We start from the raw sequence: 26,544 nt of genomic DNA on the forward strand, positions 1-26,544 counted from the left end.
ACCCCCCAACAGGGGAGGCAGAGCTCAAAGAGGAATTTTCACACTTGTGGCACCACAGCTGGAGGCAGAAGCAACCTAAGAATTTATTCACACAGGACAGCAGTCACCTGTGTTCCAGGATGTCCTGACACCTGCTGAGATGAGGAGGAACTCCAAGGCTGTGCTGGGTGACACAAGCCAGTCACAGAAGGGTCTATGCTGCAGGGTTCCACGGGACATCCTTTCCAGGACCAGGGCTGAGAAATGCCCTAGATTTGAGTATTAGCTGAGCAAAATGAAACATTCTGGAGGTCTGTCTCATAACAAAGGGAATATGCCCCTACTACTGGACAGAAGGGTTAAAATGGTTGAAGCTAGGTGTAAATCAGTACTCAGAAGGCTGAGGCAGTATTATGATTCAAGGATAGCCTTGTCTATATAGATGGATCCTATGTCCCTCCCAAAAGATAAGATGGTAAAAAACTAACAGACCCCTTCCAGGGAGAGAAAACTGAGGCCTGAGGATCTGGGTGAGGTGCACTTTGTCTGTGTCTCGATTGCTTGAGACAGAGAGGACAGATGAAGGCAGCAGAGCAAACCCAGGGAGTGGGGCCAGTGGGAGCTCCATGCTGTGCCCAGTGGTAGGTTAAAAAGAAGATCCTGGCGGGAAGAGGGAGAAGCAGAGCTGCTGTGGGTCCCAGCAGCTCTGGGGTCTGTCTTGGGAGGAAACGAAAGCTGTATATTGACGATAAGTCTACGCTACTACATGGTACCCTGCCACTACATGGAACTTCACCATCATACAATATAAAACCACCACATGATATCTCTCTGTCACACAGTACCCCACCATCAATGGTACCCCATCACCACACTCTTACATCCCAGCACGTGGTGGTGCTCCACCACTAAACAGTACTCTACCACCACGCAGCACGCTGCACAACATAGTACCCCCACCACCACATGGAACCTCTACCGCTACATAGTACCCATCTGCCACATAGTACCTTACTACCTCACAGTACCCCATCATTACCTGGAGCCTCATTTATATGTAAATTTTGTGTGTCAGCACAGAATCTACAATCAGACCCCAAGGAATACCTCTAGTGTAACTGTCATCCAGAAGCCCACCCCTAAGTGCCTGAAGACACTTCCAGTGGACCACAGGTTTAGGATGTGGGTTATTTGGGAGGATGTAATGCTATGCCCGGAACTGTAGAGCCCAGACTCTGACTTCAAATTTTCATGCAGCTCAGACCCTTGGCCAGGCAGACTACCCTGGGAGTGTTGGGGTAAAACATCCTGTCTGAGGCCAACTCTGGACACTTTGAATTAGACCCATGAGGGTGAGACTATAGAGAAGTCCTTGTCCCTGTGGAGGGGATTGTACCCTGGAGTTATGCACCTGTTATCAGTGTATAGATTAAGTGCTACAAATAAAGGGCACCTTTTTAACTCAGGGGCCCCACGGGGAGGCGACAATCTTCTGCCTGGCCCCAGCTATGACAAGGACTCAGGATCTATGGTCTGTCAAGGACCAGAGTTGATCATATGCAAGCAGAGCCACAGTAGCCTTCTGGGCTCAGGGCCTTGGATGGCGGAATGCAACTGGTTGAGAATTGTCTCTAGAGAGGCCCATAAGAGGGCTGAAGCCTTGGAAACCTGCACACCTAAGTCGCTGTCATCATCATTCCAAATAGCCCAGGACCTTCTTCTCCTGGAAGGTCCTGATACCTGACTCCTCTTGGCCCTGAAGGCATTCTGCAGGGTTCCATAGGTCCCTAAGGATGAGAGGTGAGTTCTTCCGCCCATTACTTATGTTATTCAGGACATCCAAGTGGTAACCTTTGCTTATTACAGCAGGTGCAAGAGACCTCACCTTATCCTATCACCCAGCACCATGTCCCTGCTGGAGAGCCAGCAGCCCCCACTATAGCGGTCAGCAGACTCAGGCTCAGCCAGGAAGAGCAAGATAAGAACCCAGAATTGCCGGGCGGTGGTGGCGCACGCCTTTAATCCCAGCACTCGGGAGGCAGAGCCAGGCGGATCTCTGTGAGTTCGAGGCCAGCCTGGGCTACCAAGTGAGTTCCAGGAAAGGCACAAAGCTACACAGAGAAACCCTGTCTCGAAAAACCAAAAAAAAAAAAAAAGAACCCAGAATTTCCTAGCAAAGCTTCCAGCCCATCAGCCCAGGGCTCTTCACAGTGGAGGTTTGGCCATATCTGCTCCATTCTAGAGAAGATCACTAACCCAGATGCAAGTGTTAAACCCAGGGCAGGACAAGGCTCTGAACCCCCATTCCACAATCACCCACCTTCAAGCACCCCATTGGGTCTAAGACACAGTCCCAGGATCCTAACCTTTGGCAGTTCAGAGTACATTGTCCAGCCCTCCCGGCAGTCAACTGACAGGACAGATGAGGAGTCAGCCACCCAACTATGGCAAATGCCACAAAAGCCAAGATCATAGGATGACACAAACAGAGCTTTGAATCAGAGACTAAATTTTTCTCCCCTGGCAACAGACCTTACCTCTGAGTCTCAACTTCTGCTTCAGTGAAACTGCGGAGTAACAGCCTTTGCCTCCCCAGGACTCATAGAAGCATGTCACAAAACAATCACCCTGAAATGCAGGCAAGTAAGGAACCCAGGGAGGTCCAGTCACTTGTTCAAGGCCTGGTGACATCTCTGGAGGCATGTGACTGTGAGATGTTGGGAGGCAGAACTGTCCCATAACCTCTACCAATTCCCGTGGTGTAAATGTTGGCGGCATGGCTTGATCATCAGGTGACTAATGATCAAGCAGACATCTCATTAATAACACTGGTCCTACAAGCTGGAGGACCCCAAAGAGGCCTTGAGGACTTTGGTGGCAGAACAGGGTTTGTCCTGATACTCCCAGATCCAAAATCCAAGCCCAACTCTGAAAGACACCTCCACTCTTGACTGTTGATATGAGAGAAGGATCTGGGATTTCAGTCAAAGGGCTGGGGGATTATTTCCCACATCTGGCACATTCTTGAGCTTCTCACCAGCTGTGCATGGAGGAGTTAAAAATCCAGGAAGGCACCCAGACTAGCCTTAGCTGCAGCTTCAAAGCCATGCCGGTGCCAGGACAGGGGAGATCAAGCCATTCCTTAGAGGATGCCCTGGACTTGTGCCTCCTAGAGAGTAGGGGCTTGAGGAGACAGGTCCTGCCTAACTTCGAGATCACACTATGCCACGGCAGTCTCACAATGTTTCCAGCACACTAGGTGCACCCTCTAAACTCAGTCATTCTTAAATAAATGAGGACACCCCCCCCCAGAGCATGGAAGGAAGGGTGCACAGATGCCAGAGCAGGTGTAGCCTGGGCCCAAACCCAGGGAGAAGGGAAGGAAGGTGGTGGTGGGACTGGAGGAAATTCCATCCAAACCCTCAGGAGACAGACACTCTGATTCTAAAACCATCACCCTTGGAAGCCAGAAGGGTGGGAGGTGACTCTCATGATGATGGCACCGGTGTGCTCATGGTGCTGATGCTGGTGCTGATGCGGGTGACACTGATGATGGGACTGACAGCAGTGAAGGTTGGTGACAGTGACGGCAATGGTGGTGGTGAAGGTGGTAGTAGTAATGATGCAAGTTATGGTGGCCATGGTGATGATAGTGTCGGTGGTAATAATGGCTGACTGTGATGTTTGTGGTAGTGATGGTGGTGATGGTGAAGATAAGGATGAAGTGATGGTGGTAGTGGTGGTGATGGTAAAAGCAGTAAAGGTGATGGTGATGATAGAGATGGTGGTGATGATGAAAGTGATAATAGTGGTGGTGACGGTGGTGATGGTAGTGGTAACGATAAAGATGGTGGTAATGGTAATAGTGATAGAAATGATAAAGGTGATGGTGGTGGTGGTGGTGATGATGGTGGTAGGTGTGGTAATGGCATTTGTAGTAAGAGTGATGATGGTGATGGTGCTGCTGCTGGTGAGAAAGATGATTATGGTCACCACAGTAATCAACACGATCATAATAGTGCCGATAGTAAGGGTGGTAATAGTGAAGATGGTGGTAATAGTGGTATTGGTGGTGATGGTGCTGATGACAGTGACGGTGATGGTGGTGATCATGGTGGTGGCGGTAATAGAACTAATGAAGGTAATGGTGGTGATAATGGTGATGGTGGCTATGGTAATGATGGTGTTGATAATGGTGATGGTAGCTACAGTAATGACGGTGTTGATAGTGGTGATGGTGGCTATGGTAATGATGGTGTTGATAGTGGTGATGGTGGCTATGGTAATGATGGTGTTGATAGTGGTGATGGTGGCTATGGTAATGATGGTGTTGATAGTGGTGATGGTGGCTATGGTAATGATGGTGTTGATAGTGGTGATGGTGGCTATGGTAATGATGGTGTTGATAACGGTGATGGTGGTTACGGTAATGATGGTAGAGACAATGGCAGTCTCAAAGGTGGTGGTAAGGGTGGCAGTTACAGTGTGGTCATGGTGGGATGATGGAGAGAGTGTTGATCATGGTGATGAGAAAAATGGCAGAAGTGATAGTGGTTTTGGTGGCAGTGGTTGTGTACTGGTGATGTGATGGTGATTTTGGCGGTGGTGGTAATGGTAGTAATGGTTGTAGTGATGGCATAGTGGTGGTGATGGGCACAATGATAGAATCCGGTCTTCTAAGCGTACTGTACCTAACCTATACTACTTGAAGTCGCTCCTAGAGTTGCTGGCCCTGGGCAGACTAGATCTGCCAACGACCTTCTTCCAGGCCCTCCACTGAGGAAATCCCCATCCTAGCAGCTCTAACCTAAGATCCCAGAATCCAAGCAGCCGATAAAGATGTCTGCAGCCACAGACAAGAGCAGCAGGTCACAGAAACCGGGAGAGAAAGGACGTATACCACTCCCAACTAGTTCTGGAACCTCAGTACACACTGGGGTCATACAGGGCGACCTAACCTCATTCCAGCCAGGCCTTGTTCCTACATTTTCCTGGCAAGCATGTTTGCCTCCACTGACAGCTTGAATAGTGGCAGGAGCACATGCCCAGACTGCGGATGCCGTATCTTTCTTGGCTGTGTCACGGAACTAGAGCATAACATACTACGGCTGTCTGAGGGCTTAGCAGATCTGTGCTGGCTTCACAGCACAAGTTTCTAGCAGCTGCACTCTGTGTGAATGTGTCCTCACTGGTACTCTGTAGTGTATCAAATGCATGCGGTGTGAGCCTGTTCTATCCTGAGCAAATGGAGTCACAGCAGTTACAGGCTAGGATTTCTTCACCGCCAGGAAAGAAATCCAATTTCCTTCTGATTTGAAATTAATTTTGAGAAGGAAATTGCTTTATTGTTATGCCTCATGAAGACACCCAGCCTGGGGCTTGCTGCTTTGCTAAGAGGGACCTGGCCTCATCAGCTGGGTGTGTGTGTAGGGGGGGGTGATGTCCTCAGCCGAGGTGCTGAGAACACCGTGTCTGACCCAGTACTGGCTGAGCTGAGCTCTGGGAGACTCGCCGGGAAAGCTCTTTCCCACTGGGGAATCTCGCTGGCCTTGAGGCAAATATCTGAGGAGCAAAGACAGCTGGTCTGTTGGCTGCTGAGTGGACACTCACTTTCCCCAGCCCCCTTCTTCCTCTAGGAATCCGAAGACTGTGGATGCCTGGCCCAGGCACAAGCATCTCAGAGAAGCACTATTGCAAAAGTCAGTGACGTGTGGCTGGGCATCTCTGACCAAGTCCTGTCATGAGTGGAGCTTGGCAACCACAGCAGGGCACTGGGCCTCGTCCACGGGCCTGGGTCTGCAGAACTTGGCACTCACCAACATCATTGCTCATGTCTCTGCTCGACCTGGGGTTTGCTGACTATGCAGATGGACACATTCCTCTCCTGCAGCTGGTGGGCTAGAGGCCAATTGATCTATAAATACGTGGCCTGGCTTCATGTTCTGGCCCCAGAGCCTCTACATGCTGATGGACAGTTCGTCAACATAGTTTAAAGCCAGAACAAGATATCACTTAGAATATGAAATTTCCCCTGGATTCCAAGAGGATTCATTATTTGGACAGATATATGTGATGCTCTAGAAAGGACTTTCAACATTGTCTGGACTTTGGACTACAGCTAGGGAAACTGAGGCCCAAGAAGGCTGATTCAAGACTGGAAGCCAAAGTCTGCCTCCCAGCTCCGAGAGTCAGTGTAGTACAGAATTGTTGGTCTAGACTACCCCTTCCTATGTGTGGCCCAGCTCCCTGCTCCCTCCTCCCTCCTCCCACCTGCCTCCCACTGGGGCCAGGGCTATGGCCAGCCAGCCTCTGCAGCTTGAAATGCCACCAGAGACTGAACTGCCACTCTTTTGCTGGCCAAGGAATAGGAGGGCTTAAGCCACCTTGGATGTATGTCCTGGGCCACACCGAGGGACAGCCTTCCAGATCAGCCCAAACCACAGCATGGGCCCCATGGGAACAATCTTGTTCTCTTCAGCCTAACCCTCTTTGGGGCCCTTGGGAGAAGGTGGGGCCACCGGGACAGGATTCCCAGGCGGGGCACAGCTGCAGCCCATGCCTGTACTCCTACCCCAGCCCACATGTTCTGGGAGCTGTGTTCATCAACTACCTGGCAAGCCCTGTCCCCGGAGGTCCTCTCAATCTGTGTGGCCTTGACCTCTGAGGAAGTAGGACAAGAGAGGAAAGCTGGCTGTGCTCAGGGACAAGCATCAAATGTTTCCGGGTGGGGATTGAACCACACCATGGCAGACCTTTCTTGTTACAGTGAACCATTGTGACACTGGCTCTTCTTGAGGAGCCAGGCCCCAGGTTCACGGTTGCTGGCAGCGGGGTGACAAGGTAAGGTCTCCTGTTGCTATCCCATGGTGACTGCCCCTCTAGTCTTACGGTGGGCCCTAGAGGGTGAGATGGATGCTGGGAAAGGCAAAGGGATAGGAAGCATAAAGCAACTGCTGGCCTCATGGGCAATCCTCAGGCAGGGGTGCCCGTAGCATAGGCCTCACTTTGAGACATTAGCATCTCCATGTCAAACCTCTCTTACTAAGACCCAATTCTCCCTGCGTGCATCTCCCAGGGACTCTCAGTCCATCAGCTCCTGGGCAGTGGCAGCCATTCTCTACTGCCCTGGACTGCAGCTGCAGGCTCCCTTGAGCCCATGGGTGGGGATGCACTCACAGAGGGTGGGGGCTGCACCTGCCTCCTCGGCACTAGATCTGGCCCAGTCCCACAGGTGCTCCTAGCCAACACATCTGGAATTCATTCCAAAGCCAAGGAAGGGGCTGCTGTGGAGCAGGGAAAATAAATTGTACAATAAGAATAAAACCACAGATTCAGACCCAAATACCAGAGCTCTCTGACGGTCCACAATGGTGCCATATGTACATGGCACCAGGAGGTACATTGCCATGGGGCCAGCTTTGATGATGCAATGCCCATGTCTGGCCTCAAACATACAGGCCTATCTGATAGCCCCATTGTGTGACCAGCTAGTTGAAATGGGACCTGGAATCTCCCCATAGTAAATGTTTTCTCATGTACCATCTTCTAGGCAGAGCTCAGGGCTCTGCAAGGTTCTGGGCTTCCCAGCTCACTACACATCCAGTCTCCTCAAGGCAAGGACCCTGGTCTTGAGAGCACCATCTTCTCCTATCCTACCAGATCTAGGGCAGCACTAGAAAGGGATGCAGCCAAGAATAAGGGGATAGAGCAAGCTGTGTCTCTGTTCAGTAGGTAGGTTCACTTATCAGTTCCTTTCTTAGGAAGGAATTCACAACCCCGTGTGCAAGGATATCTGCCACTAGGCTGCTCCCAAGAGCAAGAAATGGACCCCATGATGTTTGAGCATGGGTACCATTGAGGCAGGGGAGTGGGCACAGGTTCTTGCACACTGCAAACAATTAGCATGTTTCCAAACAGGCAGATGTGGTAATGGAGTAGATGCACCAGCCTCTAGGGGTGGATGGACCAGCTTTTTTGAATTTTCTCGTGTTTTACAACATGCCCAAGAGTTGGACGACATGTGCCTGTCAGTGTGTCCTTGCTATATGGGGAAGGACATCATTATGCATGCAGGATCATGACCCTCCCTGTTCCAGGGCTGGTCAAAGTTGTGGCCCAAGGTTGTGTTGCAGAAGTGAAGTCTGACTTGGGCTTGGTACCTAGCCTTTGCTGCACAGCCATGGTTGGAAACAGAACGAGAGGGTTTGAGGTGGGTCGTGTTGGGTGTTGTTGTTGTTTTGTTTCGAGACAGGGTTTCTCAGTATAGCTTTGACTGTCCTCGATCTCGATCTGTAGACCAGGCTGGCCTCAAACTCACAGAGATCCGCCTGCCTCTGCCCCTGAGTGCTGGAATTAAAGGTGTGTACCACCACCGCCCAGGCTTTCTCTTTGATTTTTGCAGTGTTGGAGATTGAACCTGGAGTTTCACACATACTAGATAAGCAGAAGTTGACCAGTCTGGCCTTGAACTTTCATCTCTCCTGCCCTGATCTCCTGCGTAGCTAGGATGACAGGCCTATGCCAACTGCCTGGGCTATGAACGTGATTTCATACACATTTTATGCTGCCATAGTCAGCCTGGCAGGAGACAAGATGCTCCCCAAACCAGACACCTACTTTGGGCTTGGCCTGTCCATGACCCTGGGCAGTGTGAGCTCTGTGTCAGCTCAGCCTGGGCCCTGGCCTAAGTCCCAGGCCCCAGGTGAAGATTCCCAGGCAGCCTGGGAGGGCTGGGGAGGTGGCCATAGTCAGGAGAGGGTCCCACAGGAGGGAGCAGCTGGAGTTGGAAGTCCCATGCGGCTCCCCCCACGGTGGTCCTGTTGATGGGGGGAGGATGCTGATCTTGACAGGAGGGGATATGTTCCCACCTGGTCTGCCTTCCATGAACATCCAAACCACACACAGACTGAGGCTACGCCAAGCCTCAGCACAGTGGAAGAGAGACACAGCTTTCCTCTCCTCCACATATCAGAACCCAGCCCTAACCAAAGCTAGACTCTGGATGCCGGCTAGACCACACAAATGCCCCCAGGATGCCCCCACGGACAACCCAAGCTGGAGTCCTGAGATCGGGAGGCGATCATCTCTTAGGGGCCCACTGCGCCACTCTCTCGGACCCTTCTCTGGGTCCAGCAGACAGCTTTGCACTAATGAGGCAGGAAACAAGCTAGACAGAGAACCCCCACCCCACTTCCTGAACCCTGGTGCAGCTTCCAGAGGGGAGGTGGAGTGCAGCCTGCGTGGCCGGCCGCCTTTATCACCCGCTCTCTCTGGCAGCATCCTCCCTAGCACTCAGCGCCACTTGGTTTATTACTGACGGGTCCCAGCCTGGTCCCGGGATGTCTGGCCCGGTTGTAGGCAGGAATCTCATTCTCCAACTGATGCTCCTCCACACTCTCCCCACAAAAACCTAGACATGGCCAAGAGGAGAGGACAGGACATCCCCAACAGTGGCCCTACCCTCCTGCAGGCAACATGTGTGTCACCAGCGTAGATCGATGTTCTCTGGGGACTCCTTATCTAGGCAGCCTGGGCAAGACACCCAGATTTTCCGAACTCAGTTTAAGGAGGCAAAACTCACTCAGCATGGCCTGAGGTCACTGCAAAGCAGCAGGAAATAACTGATCCAGGATAACCTCAGTGGGCAGCCTTGTCAGGACACACTTCCCATAGCCATCTCTAGGGGGTATTGCTGGTGACTGTGAGCAGAGGCCGGGGTCTCGAATCTCCCATGGGAGGAGGTGGTGGCACTCGGTATATGTGTCATCAGCCTCTCCCTCAGCCCAGGTGGAAATCAGTGTGTATTTTCCAACCAGTAGACTGAGGCCCAGGAAATGGAGGGGTCAGCCTGGAGCTAGGGCCAAGACTCCCTACCCAGGGTCTCCAAGGGAGCCCTTGCAGTCCAAGGGACCCTGATGAAGACGACATCCATAACCTCAGAAAAGCTGGGCTTCGGCACTTGGCCTTGGACTTCTAGAAACTGGAATGGAGATTTGTTGGAGGTCCGGCCAGGCTCCCCCACATCTACAATACCAGGACAATCACTAGGAAGGAAGAGTAACTTCCCCAGAGGATGTGGGATCACAGAGCACTGTCAGCTGTCCCCAGCCCTGGTGTTTCTAGGGAGGCAGTAGTCACCCTGGCTTAGAAAGACATACTCTGCTGCTTTGAGGAGAGGGCACAAAGGTATCTGTGCAAGCAATGAAGGCCCTTCCCAGATGAGCCTGGCATATGCCAGGTGCCAAGCAGTGGACAGACGGACAGATGGCACAGCATCTTAGCCCCTGCCATCCCTCTCTGAGTTCCTCCAGGGTCAGGCTGGCTGCCATAGTCTGGCTGACATTCAGGGCTGAGGCCCAGGGAGATAGGGACTTGCCTTAAGTACCAGACTCCGAGGCCCATCCACCTTTGCTAAAAGTTGCTGCCACCACACACCCTTGAGGCTAGTGGCCATGGCTACCTACCAGGTGCCCTGCAGCTCTCACCAGCTGGTGGGTGGAGAAGGGGAAGGCCTCATTGCTCAGGTCAGCGTCGAGCACATCCTGGAGAACGGCACGGCTGTGAACGAGGACAGAATGGTCAGTCAGCGAGCCGCACACCTCGGGGACTCCTGGACAGTGGGGCCCACGCTGGAGGGAGGAGGGCAAGAAATGACATATATCTAGACATTCTGGCAGGTACACACCACAAGTGCCACCATATGAGAAAGCCATCAACTTCCTATGGGCTGTCAGGGCCCAGCAGAGTCGGGAAGGCCAGGCTACAGATGAGCTCTGGCCTCAGGCAGGTAAACTCAACAGTTTACCCAACCGCCAAGCACTCTGGATCTCACCTGAATCCCCATGGTGGTCACTGAGAGAAGCTAGCAATGGTGGTCTCTGTTTTACACAGGAGAAGCCAAAATGTAAACTGTAGTGAGTAGACAGGAGCCAGCAGGACAGCACAAGGACACCGTAGTGCACCACACTACCACCACCACCACCACCACCACCACCACCCCACGTGCATCCAGCCAGGCCCAAGTGTCCTGCCTGCAGTGGGTCTCAGCCTCACAGGTGTCACAGGGAGGGAGAGAGATAGCATAGAGTCCCGTCCTCCTGGTGGACATCACCTTAAGGACAGGGACTGTAGCTAGCTAGGATATCCCTGCAGCACTGGACTCGTCTTCCCTAAATGGTCACATCGCAGTGGCTCATACTGTCGTGTCCACTGCTTTCCCAAACCACAACACGGTTCATAGTCACATGTCCGTTGCTGCTGGGAACTGTGTCTTGGAGGCACGTTCTACCGCATTCCTCGCTGGTCTCAGCCCTGCGGTCTCCCTTTCCCACCTCCCCACTCCTCTGGAGCCCAGCGCAGGCCCTCCTGCTGCTGAACATACAAATCTTGCTGGCCCGTGCCCCAAGCTTGCCCACCACCTAGCCCACGTTCCTCCTGCCAGGTCACCTCTCCTGTGTCCCTCCACACTTCTGCCCTGCTCCCTGTCACATTCAGCTCTCTGTCACTCTTCAGCTCTTGACTCAGCCAGCAGTCACCTTCTCTAGGCAGTGCCCCTAGACTTCTGGGTCTGGGCCAGGTTCCCTCCCCAGGGGTCCCACAGGTGTCTCTGTGTGACTACAGAGGCATCTGCCATTTTTCTCTCCCTTTGCTGTACCCAGCCCTCTAAGCCAGGGGCTCCTTGCCAACAGGACCCTACACGGCCCTCTGCTCGACACACAATTATCTGGGGAGTGGTAATCATTATGAGCATCTGGGCTCAACACGGGCAGCAGGGCATGTATCTAGGGCTGGAAACGCCCTCACTTCTACCCACCAGGGGTCCCAGAGGGCTTCAGCAAACTGCTCAGAAGTGCAGCCAGCCCAAATCCCCACCGCACAGAGCTGGGAGCTACCACCCACGCCTGCCTGAGGTGCTCAGCCGCTGCCTTCTGCCAAGATCCTTATGTAACCCCAGCCCCACGTGGTGCCAGCCCTAGAGGTTCAGCTCAGCTCTGCTGCATCCAGACCTTCTAGAACCCAGGTTCCCACAGCCCTGGGGCAGCCACACAATGGAGAGGGAGCCTGGCAGGATACCTAAAGCTTGCAGTGTCTTCCTCATGGGGCACAGGTGCTACAGTTGGCCCCTAAAGTGGAGCCTGGAGGATTGTGATCTGGGCTGTCAGCTCCAGAACACAGGTCTACCGAGGCTGCTGTCCTTCCTTGGGGAAGAACAGGTGGCCTGAAGAAAGAGGTCACCTGGAGTCCTAGGGGCAGGTCCCAGCCCCTCGAATGCCTCAGCCCTGGCTGCTACATGGAGACCTAGACAACCCTCAGAGAACCACAGAAGCCATGTCCAGTGTGTGGGGCTAATGTTGACAACCGTGACCATCCGGTGTAGCTCGGCGTGTCCCCGGCAACCACAGGAAGCTCTTTGAACTGAACAAAGCTCATTAAATTGAGGAACTCAGCTGCCCAAGAGGGTCAAGAGCCAGGCAAAGGCTCAGCAGCTGCCATACTGGCTGGCCCAGGGACAGCCAACTTCCAGAAAGTTCTTCCGAGTAGCAGTTCACATCGTACCTTCCATGGCCCAGGTGCTGTGCTAAGTGCTCCCCACACAGCTTAGTAACTAGTGACACTGCTACACACAGGGGAGAGAGGAGAGCCTTCTGGAAGAGATGGGGAGGAGAGCTGCCAGCCTGGAGGCTGCCACCCAGCTGTCCCCTGGGGCTACACCTTGATCTGACTGTCTGGTATCCCATTCCTTCCCTCCCTCCTCACCCACCTGCCTCCCTCACTCTAAAAATAGCCAAGCCCTGTCCAAGGTCACCATGCAATGAAATTAGAGTCTCCTGAAGGCCGGGCTGGGCCTTTGGTGCAGCAGGTGGGATTCCACTCCTTCAAGCTGGCATATGGGTTCCAATACCCCTTGGGGGGAGGGGGGCTGGAAGCCATACCCACAGCACCACTAGACCCTGCAGCAAGATGCTAATCAAACACTCTAAACACTTGAATAAATGGTTTCCATGTCCCCATCCTCATCACCTGCCCCTCTTCCTGGTCAAGAAGTACCTTCAGTCCGCTGTCCCTGAAAGGCGCTCAGCAAAGACTATGACCTGGTGCCCTTCCTGTTCTCAGAGCATTGGCCAGGGACTGGACTCTGCTCAGCCTATGCAGCATTCCAGGTTGTCAGAGCACCCATTGCTCAGATGAGTGGTTCTGCCCATGGGCTGGGCTGGAGGATCTGGGGCCTAGATGCACCCAGGCAACCCAGGTATCAGGTCCCTGTCTTCTCTCACCTGGCTGGGCCCTGGATACTGAGCATGCCCAGATCTTCGGAACAATCCATAAGCTGGCACCGGAACTTCTGATCCTGTAGAACTGTGGTTATGTGGGACCAGTTGTGCTGGGCCACAGCCCCACCCACGGCCAAGTAGTAGCCATCCCCTGGAGGAGAAGCACCAGGTTTAGAACAGGACCTTGGGACGGGGAACATGGTGAGGGTGAGCCTAAGGGACCCCAGACTCTTATTGCAGAAAGGGTATTATAGCTTAGTTCCTGCAATGGGCAGTGTTAAAGGTTCCACCTGCTTCTCAGAAAAAGGGTTAAGGCTCTGGTGCCTTCAGGTCCTGGGAGGTCTATCCAGCCTCAACCACTAGGGCAAAGCGGCCTCAGACAAATATTTTTCCCTCCTTCGATTTCAACATCCTTACTAGTTCCCATCATTAACATACCCCATGCCCCTGCACTCCCTGCCTCTGCCGTTCTGAAGCTCACTGGGCCAGGCTTAGAGATGGGGAGAGTTAGAGCCTACAGCCCCCTTATGATGGCTAACCTTGATGGTCAACTGACAAGACCTAAAATCACCTAGAAGACAGGTCTCCGAGCATGTCCAAGGGGGTGGGTTCTAGTAACTCGGGTAAATGTGAAGAAGCCCCACCCTGACTGTGGGTGACAACTTGGACGGGGTGGAGGACTAAGAAATAAAAAGGAGAAAGTGAGCTGAGCACCAGCATCCATCTCTCTCTGCTTCCTGACTGTGGACGTAACGTGACCAGTCATCTCAAGGTCCTGCTGCCATCTTCTCCCTGCTGTGTGTGCCCTTGGACTGTGAACTGATGAGTCCCTCCTTCTTCAGGAGGCTTTTGTCACGGCGATGAGAGAAATGGCTAATATAACCTGGGTCACCCAGGATATTAACACATTAACTTCCCCAGAACTTCAGAGAGAAGACATGTATTGGGAATAAGTGGAACCCACTGTCTCCGTGGCCATAGAACATCTGCAGAGCCACGTAGGCCCTGGGCCCCCACCCTTGAACACCAGTTCACTCTGCCAGATGTTTGGGGGAAACCACAGCCTCAGAGCTTAGTGGCCTTGGACCCAGTAATCAAGCTCACAAATCGGTGGTTCCATCTGTGATTCAGGGTTCACAAAATTTGTCATTGGAAAGGGCGATATGACCCGTGGTAGTCAGGTATCCCTGAACCACTGCCTTTACTACTCCTTGGACCAGTTGGGGGGAGGTGCGCGGCACAAGGGAGGTGGGGTGGGAGGCTTCTATAAGCCCCCCCATCTTTCTGACCTCCTTCCTCACTGACTCCCACGAGGTTCCTCTGCTTCACAGTAAAAGCCCTAAAAGTCCCTGGGCTTCTGGGCCCTGATCACTTGCTTAGGCAGCAGGATGCAACTGGAACCACCTTAGAGGGCTGCCGGGAAGAGGCAAAGCCACATCAGGCACAAGAAGCAGGGTTTGGGAGGCAGAACAGCAATACTTACACGCTCTGCCCCCCATCCCACCCAAGCTTTCCCAAACCTCAGAGTCCTCAGCACCGGCCTTGCAGCCTCTCCCTGCGGGACTTGGTTCTATTGAGGGGTGCTTTGATCCTGCCCAGTTCTTTCCCTTGGGGCCTCTCCACCTCCATGACCAGGTAGTGGCATCTCCTCCTGGGCCCCCTCTCATCCCCAACCCTGCAGAGTTCTGCAATAGGCTGAGTCTATGACAGCCAAACTAGGCACCGCCTGTCCCTCCACCCAGTCTCCTCACACTAGTGATGCACCTGAGGAACATCCTCTGAGCCACGGATGGCAGAAGGCCTGACTCCTCACATCTGGCACCTTTATGTTGGATACACCTCACCGGAACACACACATCCGTAGAAGGATGCAGTCTGGGGAGGCATATGGGCTTTGGCCAGCCTGTCCCACTGCACTGTCCGCAGCTTGCTGGCCGCAATGTTCATCTTTCTGAGCCTTTCCATTTTCACCTTACAGTGGGTCTGGCCCCACCACAGGGCTCCTTAGAGCCTCCAGGGGCAAAATGCTAGCAGAGCACCAGTTGCGGCACACCAAATCCTCCTCAAGAATAGAAAAGAGGGAGGGGGAAGGAGAGGGAGGGAGAGAGAGACAGGGAGAGAGAGGGAACGAGCAGAAGATTTCCTGATCCCTGGAGTTACCAGAGGATACTTGAATTCTGGACAGTGTCTTCAACCCCAGGCCAAAGGATATCCCACCATCACCAATGCCCCCATGCATACTTCAGGCCCCATTCTGTTACCAGCCTGAGTTCTCTACCCTTTGGCTTGAGAGTAATGTGCCTGTTTGCCCTGCGCAGCCATCCCCATTCAGCTGCCCTGCAGAGACAGTGCAGGGCCTGGAACATGGTAAAAGGCAGATCCACATGAGCCAAGGGGTAGAGTCTCACCCCAGACTCCTCTCCACCATTTCCAGGTGTGGGGTGAGCATTGTGGGTGGCAGGTCTTATATGCCATTTTCATTATGTCAGTGTGTTTCAAACAAGCAAGTACATCTTTTATAATATTAAGAAAGATGAATAAAGATAATTTAAAATTGCTTCCAAGATTGACAGCTGCTTAGTACACAGCCTTGATCACATGTAAATCGTCACATTCTCTTGACTTACTGGAGCGCTGAGTCATCTGCATAATTAACATGCATATTAAATATATACGTAATGCAATTGCATATGCATCCCAGGAGCTGTGCCGGTGCAGGAACCATTTCTCTACTGTTTGGGGGAGTCCCTGGGATCCACAGCTCCAAGGCATGGGGCTCACTGGGTCATCTGGCCATGCCCCCTGGGTGCAGGCCTCCCCCAAGCACTCAGCCCCAGGAACTATGCACAGGGTGGGAGGCACAAGATAAGATGTCACAAAGCACTTTCTTGATAGCTTCCAGCAAGGTCATTATTGCCAAGATGGGGAAATGGAAGCTTGGGAGGCCGCACCTAATCTCCTAGCTCCTCTTAGCTCTGATTCATTCCTGTAGCAGCTGGAGGAGGTGGGTTCTCTAGTGCCCATTTCACAAATAGGGAAACTGAGGCTCAGAGAGTTAAGGTCTCAAAATTTTAAAATTTCATAAAAATGGTGGTAAGGATGTAGCTTGGGGATACAGTACTTACTGAGAATGTGTTTTCCTTAGGTTCAACCCACCAGTACAAAAAAAAATCAGAATGGCTGTGTCACACATAGATAAGGGGTCTGACTCCTTAATGAGCCTCCTCCCATCCCCCTCTGCCCATGCCCAGACTGGGGCTTAGCACCAGGAGGCTTCAGGAACATGGGGAAGAAGTAGGAAGCAGCCAGGGTCCATCTGGGCCAGCACTGTCCACCGTCACCCTCTTAAATGGAAGCCCAGAGAGCCACACAGTTGGTTCCCCCTCCCTCCCTGTAAGCCACCCTTTTAGAAGTATCAATGCCCTCTTGGAGAAAAGATAGGCCCACTCTGTTCCCTCTCTTCTCCTGGTGGACATAGGCTACAGGACAGGACAGCTGCCCCTGTGGAAAGTGACAGGTAGGATCCAGGGTTGGGGTGACAAGGGGCAGACTTGTCTAGATGTCCTGTGCAAGCAGGACTAAAGTGCTGAGCTGCTTGTCATCAGGGGTGTGCAAGGAGAAGTGGAGGGACACAGAGGTCATCCAGGGGCCAGCGTGGGCTGGACACTGAGCCTGGTATCAGGGGACCTGCCCAGACCTGAGAATGGCAGTGGTTCAAGAACTCAGACCAGCCCAGATGTCAGGGAGGGAAGAGGCTGAGCTCTGATCGGGAGGTGTGGCCTTCCCCTGGGCTGATGCTGGACAGCTAGGCTGAGTCAGCCACACCAAGGCTGCTCCAATGTGCCACAGCACCAACAGGTTCAAAGACATAATTATGGAGTGCTCAGGGCAGCAGAACAGCCGCCTGAACATAGCTAGCATTTAGCCTGAAATGAGACCGCTAATCTCCAGGTCCTGACCACAAGTGGACATGACAGGTTATTATATAGTCGTGCCAGACAATTCTCTCTGACCTTCTGGTTACCAGTGACAGCCAGGCCCCTGAGCAGGTCACATCCATGCCAAGGCTTCTCATGGCCTTACCTTCAAAGGCAGGGGCCAGGGGACTGTCCTGGGTGCCTGAGGCCAGGCGGCTGACGGTCAGGTCGCTCTCAGTGCCTCCCCGGTGGTTCAGCATGCACGTGTACACCGTTGAGCCTGACAACAAGGACCCAGGCGTGAGCTCCACCAAAGCTTGCTCTTCCTCAGAGCCTAGACGACCCCATGGCAGGTCTCCCTCGTAAGACCTCCTGTCCTGTGACTCTATCTCAACCAACCAGACTATTGATGAGGTCATCCATGATTGTCATCTGGGGAAGGACATTCTTTGAAAATGCTCTCCTGGCTCCTCCCTCATCCCTACCCAAATCACCCTCAGCAGTGTGCCTGAAATGGCAGAATCAGTATAAGTGGTCGTGTGGATGAACAGCAGACAAGTAGAGGAATGAGTGAGGTGAGTGGGGTGAGTGGGAGGGTGGGCACCTGGGTAGTGGATAGATGGATGGTGAAAGGGCAGTAGAAAGGGCTAGAAGGCAGCTGGTGGTAGTAGGGGGTGAGCGGGTGGGTGGAACTGTTGGAAGAGTCACACCAGAGACTATTGGAAGAGTAAGACCAACCGTACACGGGGCTGATGGCTGCTGAACGGCTACACACAGGATGTCTCAGGTTGAATCACACCCCACAAATAGACATATTAGGGTGTGACTCCAAGGACTTGCAGGTGAGACCTTACTTGGAGGTAAGGTCCTTATCACCCTGGTGAGGCACAGTCATTCAGATGGACTCCCAGCCAGTAGGACTGTTTACAGAAAGAAAAAGCTAAGGCCTGGGGAGTTGACTCAATGTGTTCAATCCACAGGACCCATGTTAAAAAAAAAAAAAAAGCCAAGTGTGGTGGCATCCACTTGTAACTCCAGTGCTGGGGAGGCAGGGATGAGACTCCCTGGGGCTCCCTGGCTGGCCAGCCTAGACAACTTGATGAGCTCCAGGCCAGTGAGAGACCCTGTCTCCACAAAAACCAAGGTGGTTGGTTCCTGAGGAACGACACCCAAGAATGTCCTCTGACGTCCACATGCACGTGCACACATGTGCACCCACATCCACACACACACAGAGACAAGGAGAAAAGATGGGGGGATGCAGCATCAGAGGCCGAGACGAGTGAGGTGGCTGCAGCTAAGCAAGCCGATGCTCCCGGCCCCACCAAGCTGGAGGAGGCAGGAGGGAGCCCACTCCTAACCTTGGAGCGATGGGGCTTAGCCAGCACCCTGATTCCGGCCTCTGGCCTATAGGACCAGAAGGTAATCCATCTCCTATTTTAAACCACCTAGCTTGTGGGACTTTTTACAACAGCGTGGAAAGGGAATAAAGATGAGGATGGGTGGGTGGATGAGTAAGAGAGTGGGGAGGTGGGTGACAAAATGATGATTATCCCAAATATTTCATGGGCTACACCATAACAAAAATTGTTCATTATTTACTCGAGATCAAAACGCAACTAAGCACTATGGATTTTTAATTCTGGCAACCCCACATGGGGGAAACACCCCGGTAGTAAGAAGATGTGACTGGGTTCAAGCACCAGGAGGTACTGCTAAGTGTTCATGGCCGTGGATCCCTTCTGTGAGCAAAGAAAGACGGGGAAAGAAGAAAGGATGGAGGATGCGATGGAGGAGGGGGAAGACCACGAGGTTGGGGATTGGTGACAGGACATGGAAGGCCAGACATCAGACTGGTCAGACCCAGGGGAAGAACAGCAGGCTCCCTTCCTGCTCCCTGGTCCCTGTTGCCCATGCTATGCCGTGGGATTCCACCTGAAACTGAAGTCAGAGAGGAATGGATCTAGCCACCCTGGGCCCAGTACCTGGAGGTCGATTGACGTCTGCTGAGAAGAGCCAGTCAGCGGCCTTCTTGGCGTCCTCTCCCAGCAGGTAGAACTTCCCAAAGTAAGACATGTTGAACACAGCAGCAGCCCGTCGGCAGGCCAGACATTCCTCCTGGATCTGAAAGGCCCAGTGGAGGAAGGCTTTTCAGGGTGCTAGACCTGGGGACATGGGGCTGGGCCTCTTCTGACACACTTGCTCAGAGCCTCTCCACCACTACCCTCCCAGCCTCCCAGTCATCCCAGCTCAGGGGCCCACCACAGTGCCTTCTTCTCGAGAACGGGAGCGCACAGGGGACATGGGCAACACCTCATAAACAGGCTCTGTCATTCACAAGAATTGCTGTGAAATCCAGGCACGGTGGGTCAGGGCTGTCATTCCAGCAATGCGAGGTAGAGGCAGGAGGACCACAGGGTCAGGCTAGTGACCCTGCCTTCCCCTCCAAGAAACTAGAGAGAAAGTGAACTAAATGGAGAGCAAGCAGAAGGAAAGACGGCCAGTATGGGAAACCTACTCCATTTCTATGCATTAACACAGAGCAATCTAAAGAGAAACCAAGAAAACAACTCCATTATTCATAGCCCCCAAAGCCGTAAAAATATCTAGAAGTAGGCTGACAACAGAAACGCCAAGTTCTTACCATAAAAAGTGAAACTGTATGCATGTATATGTGTGCAGGTATGTGTGCATGCACGTGTGGAGAGCATGGGTTGATACCTGGTGTCCGCCTCAATGGCTCTTTGCTACATATTGAGGCAGGGTCTCTCACTGACCCTGGAGCCACTGACTGGCTAGGCTGGCTTGGCTAGGTTTTTTGTTGTTGTTTTTATTTTTTGTTTTGTTGTTTTGGTTTTTCGAGACAGGGTTCTCTATGTAGCCCTGGTTGCCCTAGAACTCGCTCTGTAGACCAGGCTGGCCTTGAACTCACGGAGATCCACCTGCCTCTGCTTCCTGAATGCTGGGATTAAAGGCGTGTGCCACCACCGCCCAGCAGTCCCTGGATTTTTAGATCCAGTCTAGGGATCCGAACTCAGGTCCTCATGCTTGTGTGGCAAGCACTTAACTGACTGAGCCGTCTCCTCGGGCCCTGAAGAAATGGTTTTGAGAGGAAATAATGGCCAAAACCAATGGAAAGACACCAAAGTTCACTGTCGGTAAGGTGACCGCACACTCATGTTGATCTATAGATCTGTCACAGCCTCAGCTGGATCTTTTGCAGAAGTTGACAAGCTCACCCTAAAATCCACATGGAATTTTAAGGGGCCAGAGTATCCTAAACAACCTTGAAAAAAAGAATCAAGTTGATGTGTTCACATTTCCTGATTCCAACGCTTGCTGGTACGAGGTGGGGAAGGAGGGGCTATAGTAGACAAAATATCCAACACTTGCTGGAGGGAAAAAATTACAGTAGACAAAATAGTGTTGGGCTGAGCTAGTGATGGAGATGTGGACTAATGGGGCAGAGCCCAGGGGCTGGAAATCACCCCCATGTTGATGGAGACTGGTCTTCAACAAGGATCCAGGAGAATTCCATGGGCATAGAGTCCTCTTAGCAATTTGGATACCCACAGGCAAAAGAAAGATGTCTGAACACTTCTTCATGCCACACACAAGATTCCAGACAAAATGGGTTGTAGACACAAGGGTTAAAGTGACAAACCCTTAGAAGAAAACAGGGAAGTATGTGTTTGCGGCTCAAGCCGGTCTCTTAGACATGATGTTGAAGGCGCCAGCAACACAAGGGTAAGAGAGATGAACTGGACATCATTGAAACTTTGGACGTTCATACAAAAGTATTAGAGTTTGTATTTCAAATGATTCCATAATGACAGTGAAAATGGAATAGGAGAGATCTATACAGTACACATCAAACAGGGGACTTGTATCCAGGATGTGTATTTATTTTAGGCTGTGTATGTACGTGGTATATGTGTCTGTGTATTGTATGTATATGGTGTGTGTGCCTGTGTATTGTATGTATGTGGTGTGTGTGCCTGTGTATTGTATGTATGTGGTGTATGTGTCTGTGTATGGACTGTGCGTGCCAATATGCAGTTGCGGGAGCCGGAGGACATTGTGTGTCCTTGTCTTACCGGTTTCCATCTTTTTCTCTTGATACAGGATCCCTCACTGATCTTGTGGGGGGGATAGAATGGGGAATGGGGGGTGACTCCTGGTGACTGTGGGATTTCCTGTGTGGAGAGATGAAGCTGTCCCACCGTTCCTGCTGAGGAACAGTGAATGGAAAGCTTCAATCGATGGACTGTGTGCCGTGGGAATTACATCTCAATAAAGGTGTTAACAATAAAGAGAGTACATACCCCTCCCATCCTCCTCCTAGCCACTGATCAGCTATGCCAACCTCACTTTCATTACTGAGGGTACAAATGACAGGGGGAGCAGCTGCCATGGGCTAGACAGACAGTGGGTGTCTCTGGGAGCTGAACCACATCCTCAACTCATCGCCCAGTGAGATGGCTGTTACCAACTCATTCTGGAGCCCAGAGCAGCACAGTGAAAAGCCACAGAAATGTTGTCAGCATGGCCACAAAAAGCCCCTCATCACAAGGGTGACAGCGGAGGTTTCCAATGCCATACCCTGAGCTGAGCAATTGGCCTTTTCAACCTTGCAGCAGGCTTCTGGACAAGCACCATGGACCTGGCTTAGCCTTCAGCCAGCAGGCTGGCACACCACACTGCCTCCTGAGGCCTCCGCTCCTCTGCTTCCCTCCAGACATCATTAAGGCTCACTTGCTGTCCGCCAGGCTTTGAGGTGCCTCTGCTGGCACTGTTAGAGCTGCCGACCCAAACCCAAACAGCTTCCTGGGCTGACACTCACGTCTGCCTGGCTGGGGAAGCTGCCAATGTGGAGAACAAGTGTGTGTTTCATGCTCGGGGACTGTCTCTGGTGCATTCGCGGAGGCTGGATGGAGCTGCTAAGCCAAATTGGCATCTCCCCCGAGCTTCCACACCCTCCGGGGCCAGAAGTCCCACAGGCTGTAGAAGCTGCAGGTGCTGAGGTGCCAGACACAGCCATGCACTCCCTTGAGGAGGCTGTGAGGACCGGGCACGAAGCCGGGCCTGCGACTGCTGCATTTTATGGAGCCCCTGACTCCTGGTACCACTTCAGAAAGTCCTGACCTACCTTAATAATCATTTCCTTCTCAAACAAGCATAGGGGAAAGCAGTGGGAAGAAATGGGCCCTTGCCTTCAGGACTGGCCACAGCATGCCACGAAAATAAGGGTTCTGGTTCAAAAGTTTGGAGAGACGCAGACACCATTGACACTGACTGTGAGGGGCTTGAGTGATGGCAGTCCCTGCCTCTGAAGCCCTACCCTGGATACCATGATGCCTTCCTGATGCTTTGCCCACAGTCTAGGGCCCAGGCTGAGGACTTGGCTCTGCACCTACCTCAGATGCACGGTGGGATATCGCAGGTGCCTCAGGCATAGTGACATGTCCAGAGACAACTGCAGTTCTCAGAGGAGCTAGGGAGGCATGGTGTGGACATCATCACTGCTCATTCTCTGTGAGCTCCCTGTGGGATGCACACTGCTGCAGGAATACCTGGCCCCCAAGCCTCAGCACCTCGTCTGTCATAAGGTGGAGAGGCAGGTCCATTGGAGAGGGACCACAAGCTGCCTGCACAGCCTCACCTGCCCACTTTTGAGTCAGTGAACAGGCTCCAATGGTGTAGCCACCTCAGCCTCTTCTGCTTTGGTATTTGGAGGAGCCATCCAGTGGCCTTGGGCGTGGGGCCAGCAAGCCCACCTCGTGTAGACCCATTCCACTCTAAGTGGAGGGTGGAGGTCTCTGTAGACCCCAAGAAGTGGAAGCCCCATCCCTCACGGATCTTCACAGCCTCAGAACCAGAGGACTAAGAGACGGTACAGTCCCATCTCAAAGCCAAGTCCTTGTTTTGTTGTTTGTGTTTGTAAGATTGACACAAGCTAGAATTATCTGGGAAGAGGAACCTTAGTCGGTAAAATACCTCCATTCTGATTGCCTATAGGCAAATCTGTAGGGCATTTTGTTGGTTAACAATGGATGTCGATGCACTCAGGAGGCAGAGGCAGGCGGATTTCTGTGAGTTCGAGGCCAGCCTGGTCTACAGAGTGAGATCCAGGACAGGCACCAAAGCTACACAGAGAAACCCTGTCTCAAAAAAAAAAAAAAAAAATGGATGTCAATGAGCCTAGCTCACTGAGGGCTGTGCCACCTCTGGGCAGGTGGTGCTGAACTGTGTGAGAAAGCAGATAGTGTCAGATAGGAGGAATGAGCCAGGAAGTGTCCTTCCTCCGCGGCCTCTGCTTCAGTTCCTGCCTCCAGGTTCCTGCCCTGAGTTCTTGTCCTTCGTGAGGGACGACAAATTGTAAGCTGAAACAAACCCTTCCCTCCTCAGGTGGCTTTTGGTCATTGTGTTTCATCACAGCAATAGAAATCTCAACTAAGACAGCCACCCAGGCCAGCTGCCTCAACCCTGCCTCTTGCTCCAGCAGCAGTATTGAGGGACCCTCAGACCTGACTGCCGACAAGCTGCCGATGCAGAAGACAGATTGCGAGGAAAACATTACGTGGTTTCCACAAAACTGCATTAACCAGAAAGGGGTGAACCTGGAGCAAGCCGGAGCCCCCCTCCCAAAGCCAAGGGCCCCTCAGGCAGCTCAGCAGTGGATTCTCCATGAGGAACAGACGGCAGCTGGGGACTCGACTGGACCCAGCACAGGCTGCTTACCATGTGATGGTGGGGTGGGAAGTCGAAAGTGTACTCCTCGCCCAGCAGCCTGCTGTAGGCGTAGTTCCCATGGGCCTGGTTTCCATAGGCCCCATAGTAGTCGTAGTCAAGGACCTGTTACAGAAAAGTGAGGCCATTTCCCACCCTCCCTTCCTCTTCCCTCCTTGCTGTGGCTTGAAGGTACACTGTCCCCCACGGGCTCCTGTGTTTGAGCACCCTGATCCCGAGGTTGTGGACCGTTTAGGACAGGGAACCTTATTGAAGTAAATGGGTCAAGGGAGAGTGGGGGTTGAGACTTGGCAGCCTAGGCCCACTTCCTTTCTGCTCTCTACTTCCTGACTAAAGACACAGTGTGACCAGCTGCCTTGCGTTCCTACCACCATGCCTTCTGTAAATTCTGAACATAACAGGGTTGATCCTGTCCTCCACGAACCTCCCTCCTGGACAACGAATGGGTCTCAGACATGCGTGGAGTTTGTATGGCTCTGGTAACACAAGGACATTTGCTCAAATGACAGCTTAATTCCTGTCTTGCTGGTTCTGACACCATGACTGGAAGTTGGGGAAGAAACTGGAGTGAGCTGGAGAGGAACTTGGGCCACTGTGAGGGCGTCTACCTGATGCCAGGACATCAGGTGGACGGTGAAGGTGTGGGTAGGAACCACCACAGAGTTGGTTCCAGGTACTATTGTCATGAAAATTCATGACACCCTCCAACTGCCACTGAAAGTGCCCACAGTGCCTAATGAGCCACCCACTCTGCAGATGGAAAACCTGAAGCCCGGGGGATTAAACCCACCTCAAAGTACAGACCAAGCTGAGGAGTCAAGGCATGACGCTGGGCGGGTGTGACTGGTGTCTATGGCTATTCCTGGGAGACTCTGGCAAAGGCTCCAGTGTCTGGTTCTCCTCCATTGTCCCAGTCTCTCCTGAGTTCTATCACCTCTGTTAGATGCCCCCCACCATCTCCCATGACCTCAGACTCTGAATGGCTTCCTTCACACTGCAGAGGTGAATAAAGGAGCTGTGGATTTCATTTCCCAAAGCTCCAATCCCAGGCTTCGCCCACTTCTCAGGAGTAAGAGCTGAGCTCCAGGAGTGGGAGGTTCTACCTTAGTCTCTTACGCCCAGCCCTGCTGCCAGCCATGGCATCTGTGAGGCCCTTCCCAGCACCTCTTCCTCCCAAGCCAGGCATACCTCCCCCGCTGGCCCCTGAGGCCCCAGCAGGAATATCCCATCTGCTTCAGCCCTGCAAGGTTTCCCAGACTGGCTTCTGGGTAAGTACAGTCTTCTCATCTGGGGACCAAAGCACTTCCATTCCACTCAGTGCCTCTCCCTGCCTAAGGCCTCCAGGGCAGGGGTCTGCCCAACCCATCCTGCCTACTCTGCCTCCGGGGGTCAATGAAAGAAAAGACCCTGGCCCTGGGACAGAGGCCCTGGTTGCATATTAATGACTGTCACCCCTAAGTGTGCCCTGCAGTGAGTCATGGATCTGGGTTACTGAGGAAATGGAAGAGGGTCACACTGGAATGGGATGGGACATCACATCGGCAGGAAGGGGTTAACTTGCACGTACCTAGATGTGGGCCTCAAAGCCTCTGGCCTGCTCCCAGGGGCTGTTGCTAGGATACCCTGGGGAGGCCCCTAAGGCATCCCAGAGGCCACCATATGGGATGGTTCAGTGGGTAAACTGACACACAGAGGCACAATTCCTCCTACTGACAGCAAGTAACAGCTGCTGTTGCCAAATATACATTCTGAAGGGTGTGTAAAACGGGGCCGCGTTCATCCCAGAACCGGGGATTCTCCATTCTGTCCACACTGCGGGTCTGTGCTGGTATCCAGTGCTTGCCCGCGTGGGCCTGGGAAGCCTGGCCACTTGCAAGCATATCAGGAGCAAAGCCTTTGCAGATGCTGAGGTGCTGACAACCCTCTCTCAGGCTGGTACTCAGTTTCCTGAGTGCAGATGACTGATCTATCACCACAGCCTGAGGCACACCGGATTGGCCTGACTCGGGTAGCTGGGAGGATGCTGAGATGAAGAAGAGTGTGAGAGGCCCAGGGCCTCCCAGTCACATGGACCAGTGCCCAGGCATCATCACTCACCGGAGCTGTTTCTTTGGGGTTGAACCACCCTGGCCGTTCCCAACCTTGTCGTTCTTGAAACACACAGCCTCGTTCAAGCAGCTCCTGAATGGAGACAGAGAGGGCCCATCACATAAGGCCAGACACCACATGGGGTCCAGAGCCAGGGCACCACCCACCCAAGAGTACTCAGGGAAGCAGGGTCCCCAGCCCAGATCACTGCTCCTCTCCACCAGCTATGAGCTGAACTGAGCCCCCATCAGCAACCTATGCTGAAGCCCAAACCACTGTGTGATGGGCTGGAGACCGAGCCTATAGGGAGAGCAGTAGGGCTGAATAAGGTCATAGAGCGGGTCCCAATCCCAGAGGGCTGGTCCCCTTCCAAGAAGAGGAGGACCTGCCAGGATGCTCAGAACACAGAAACTGTATCCCAAGAAGATTATGAAGAGAAGTCCTGTCTCTTCATATGCGCAGCCTGGCTACTCTGACATATACCGTCTCCCCAATCCCCGAGTCTGGTTTTCAGGACCTCTGCCTCTCTGCTTGGCCTA

At 52.9% G+C, this 26,544-nt stretch overlaps 1 protein-coding gene across 1 annotated transcript in view; it reads right to left on the reverse strand.

The window, feature by feature from the left end:
- The window catches only part of Sardh (sarcosine dehydrogenase), a 63,005-nt gene that overhangs the window by 12,249 nt on the left and 24,212 nt on the right, over nucleotides 1-26,544 (reverse strand). Inside the window, exons 11-16 of the mRNA XM_059259000.1 lie at nucleotides 26,015-26,098; nucleotides 23,909-24,022; nucleotides 19,153-19,291; nucleotides 17,334-17,447; nucleotides 13,254-13,401; nucleotides 10,443-10,536 (exon numbers count right to left, since the gene is read on the reverse strand). Of these exons, the coding sequence (XP_059114983.1) occupies nucleotides 10,443-10,536; nucleotides 13,254-13,401; nucleotides 17,334-17,447; nucleotides 19,153-19,291; nucleotides 23,909-24,022; nucleotides 26,015-26,098 (693 nt within the window). The remainder of the gene's footprint in view (nucleotides 1-10,442; nucleotides 10,537-13,253; nucleotides 13,402-17,333; nucleotides 17,448-19,152; nucleotides 19,292-23,908; nucleotides 24,023-26,014; nucleotides 26,099-26,544) is intronic.

The sequence above is a fragment of the Peromyscus eremicus genome, chromosome 4 (genome assembly GCF_949786415.1).
Source record: "Peromyscus eremicus chromosome 4, PerEre_H2_v1, whole genome shotgun sequence".
In the NCBI taxonomy this organism is placed as follows: domain Eukaryota; kingdom Metazoa; phylum Chordata; class Mammalia; order Rodentia; family Cricetidae; genus Peromyscus; species Peromyscus eremicus.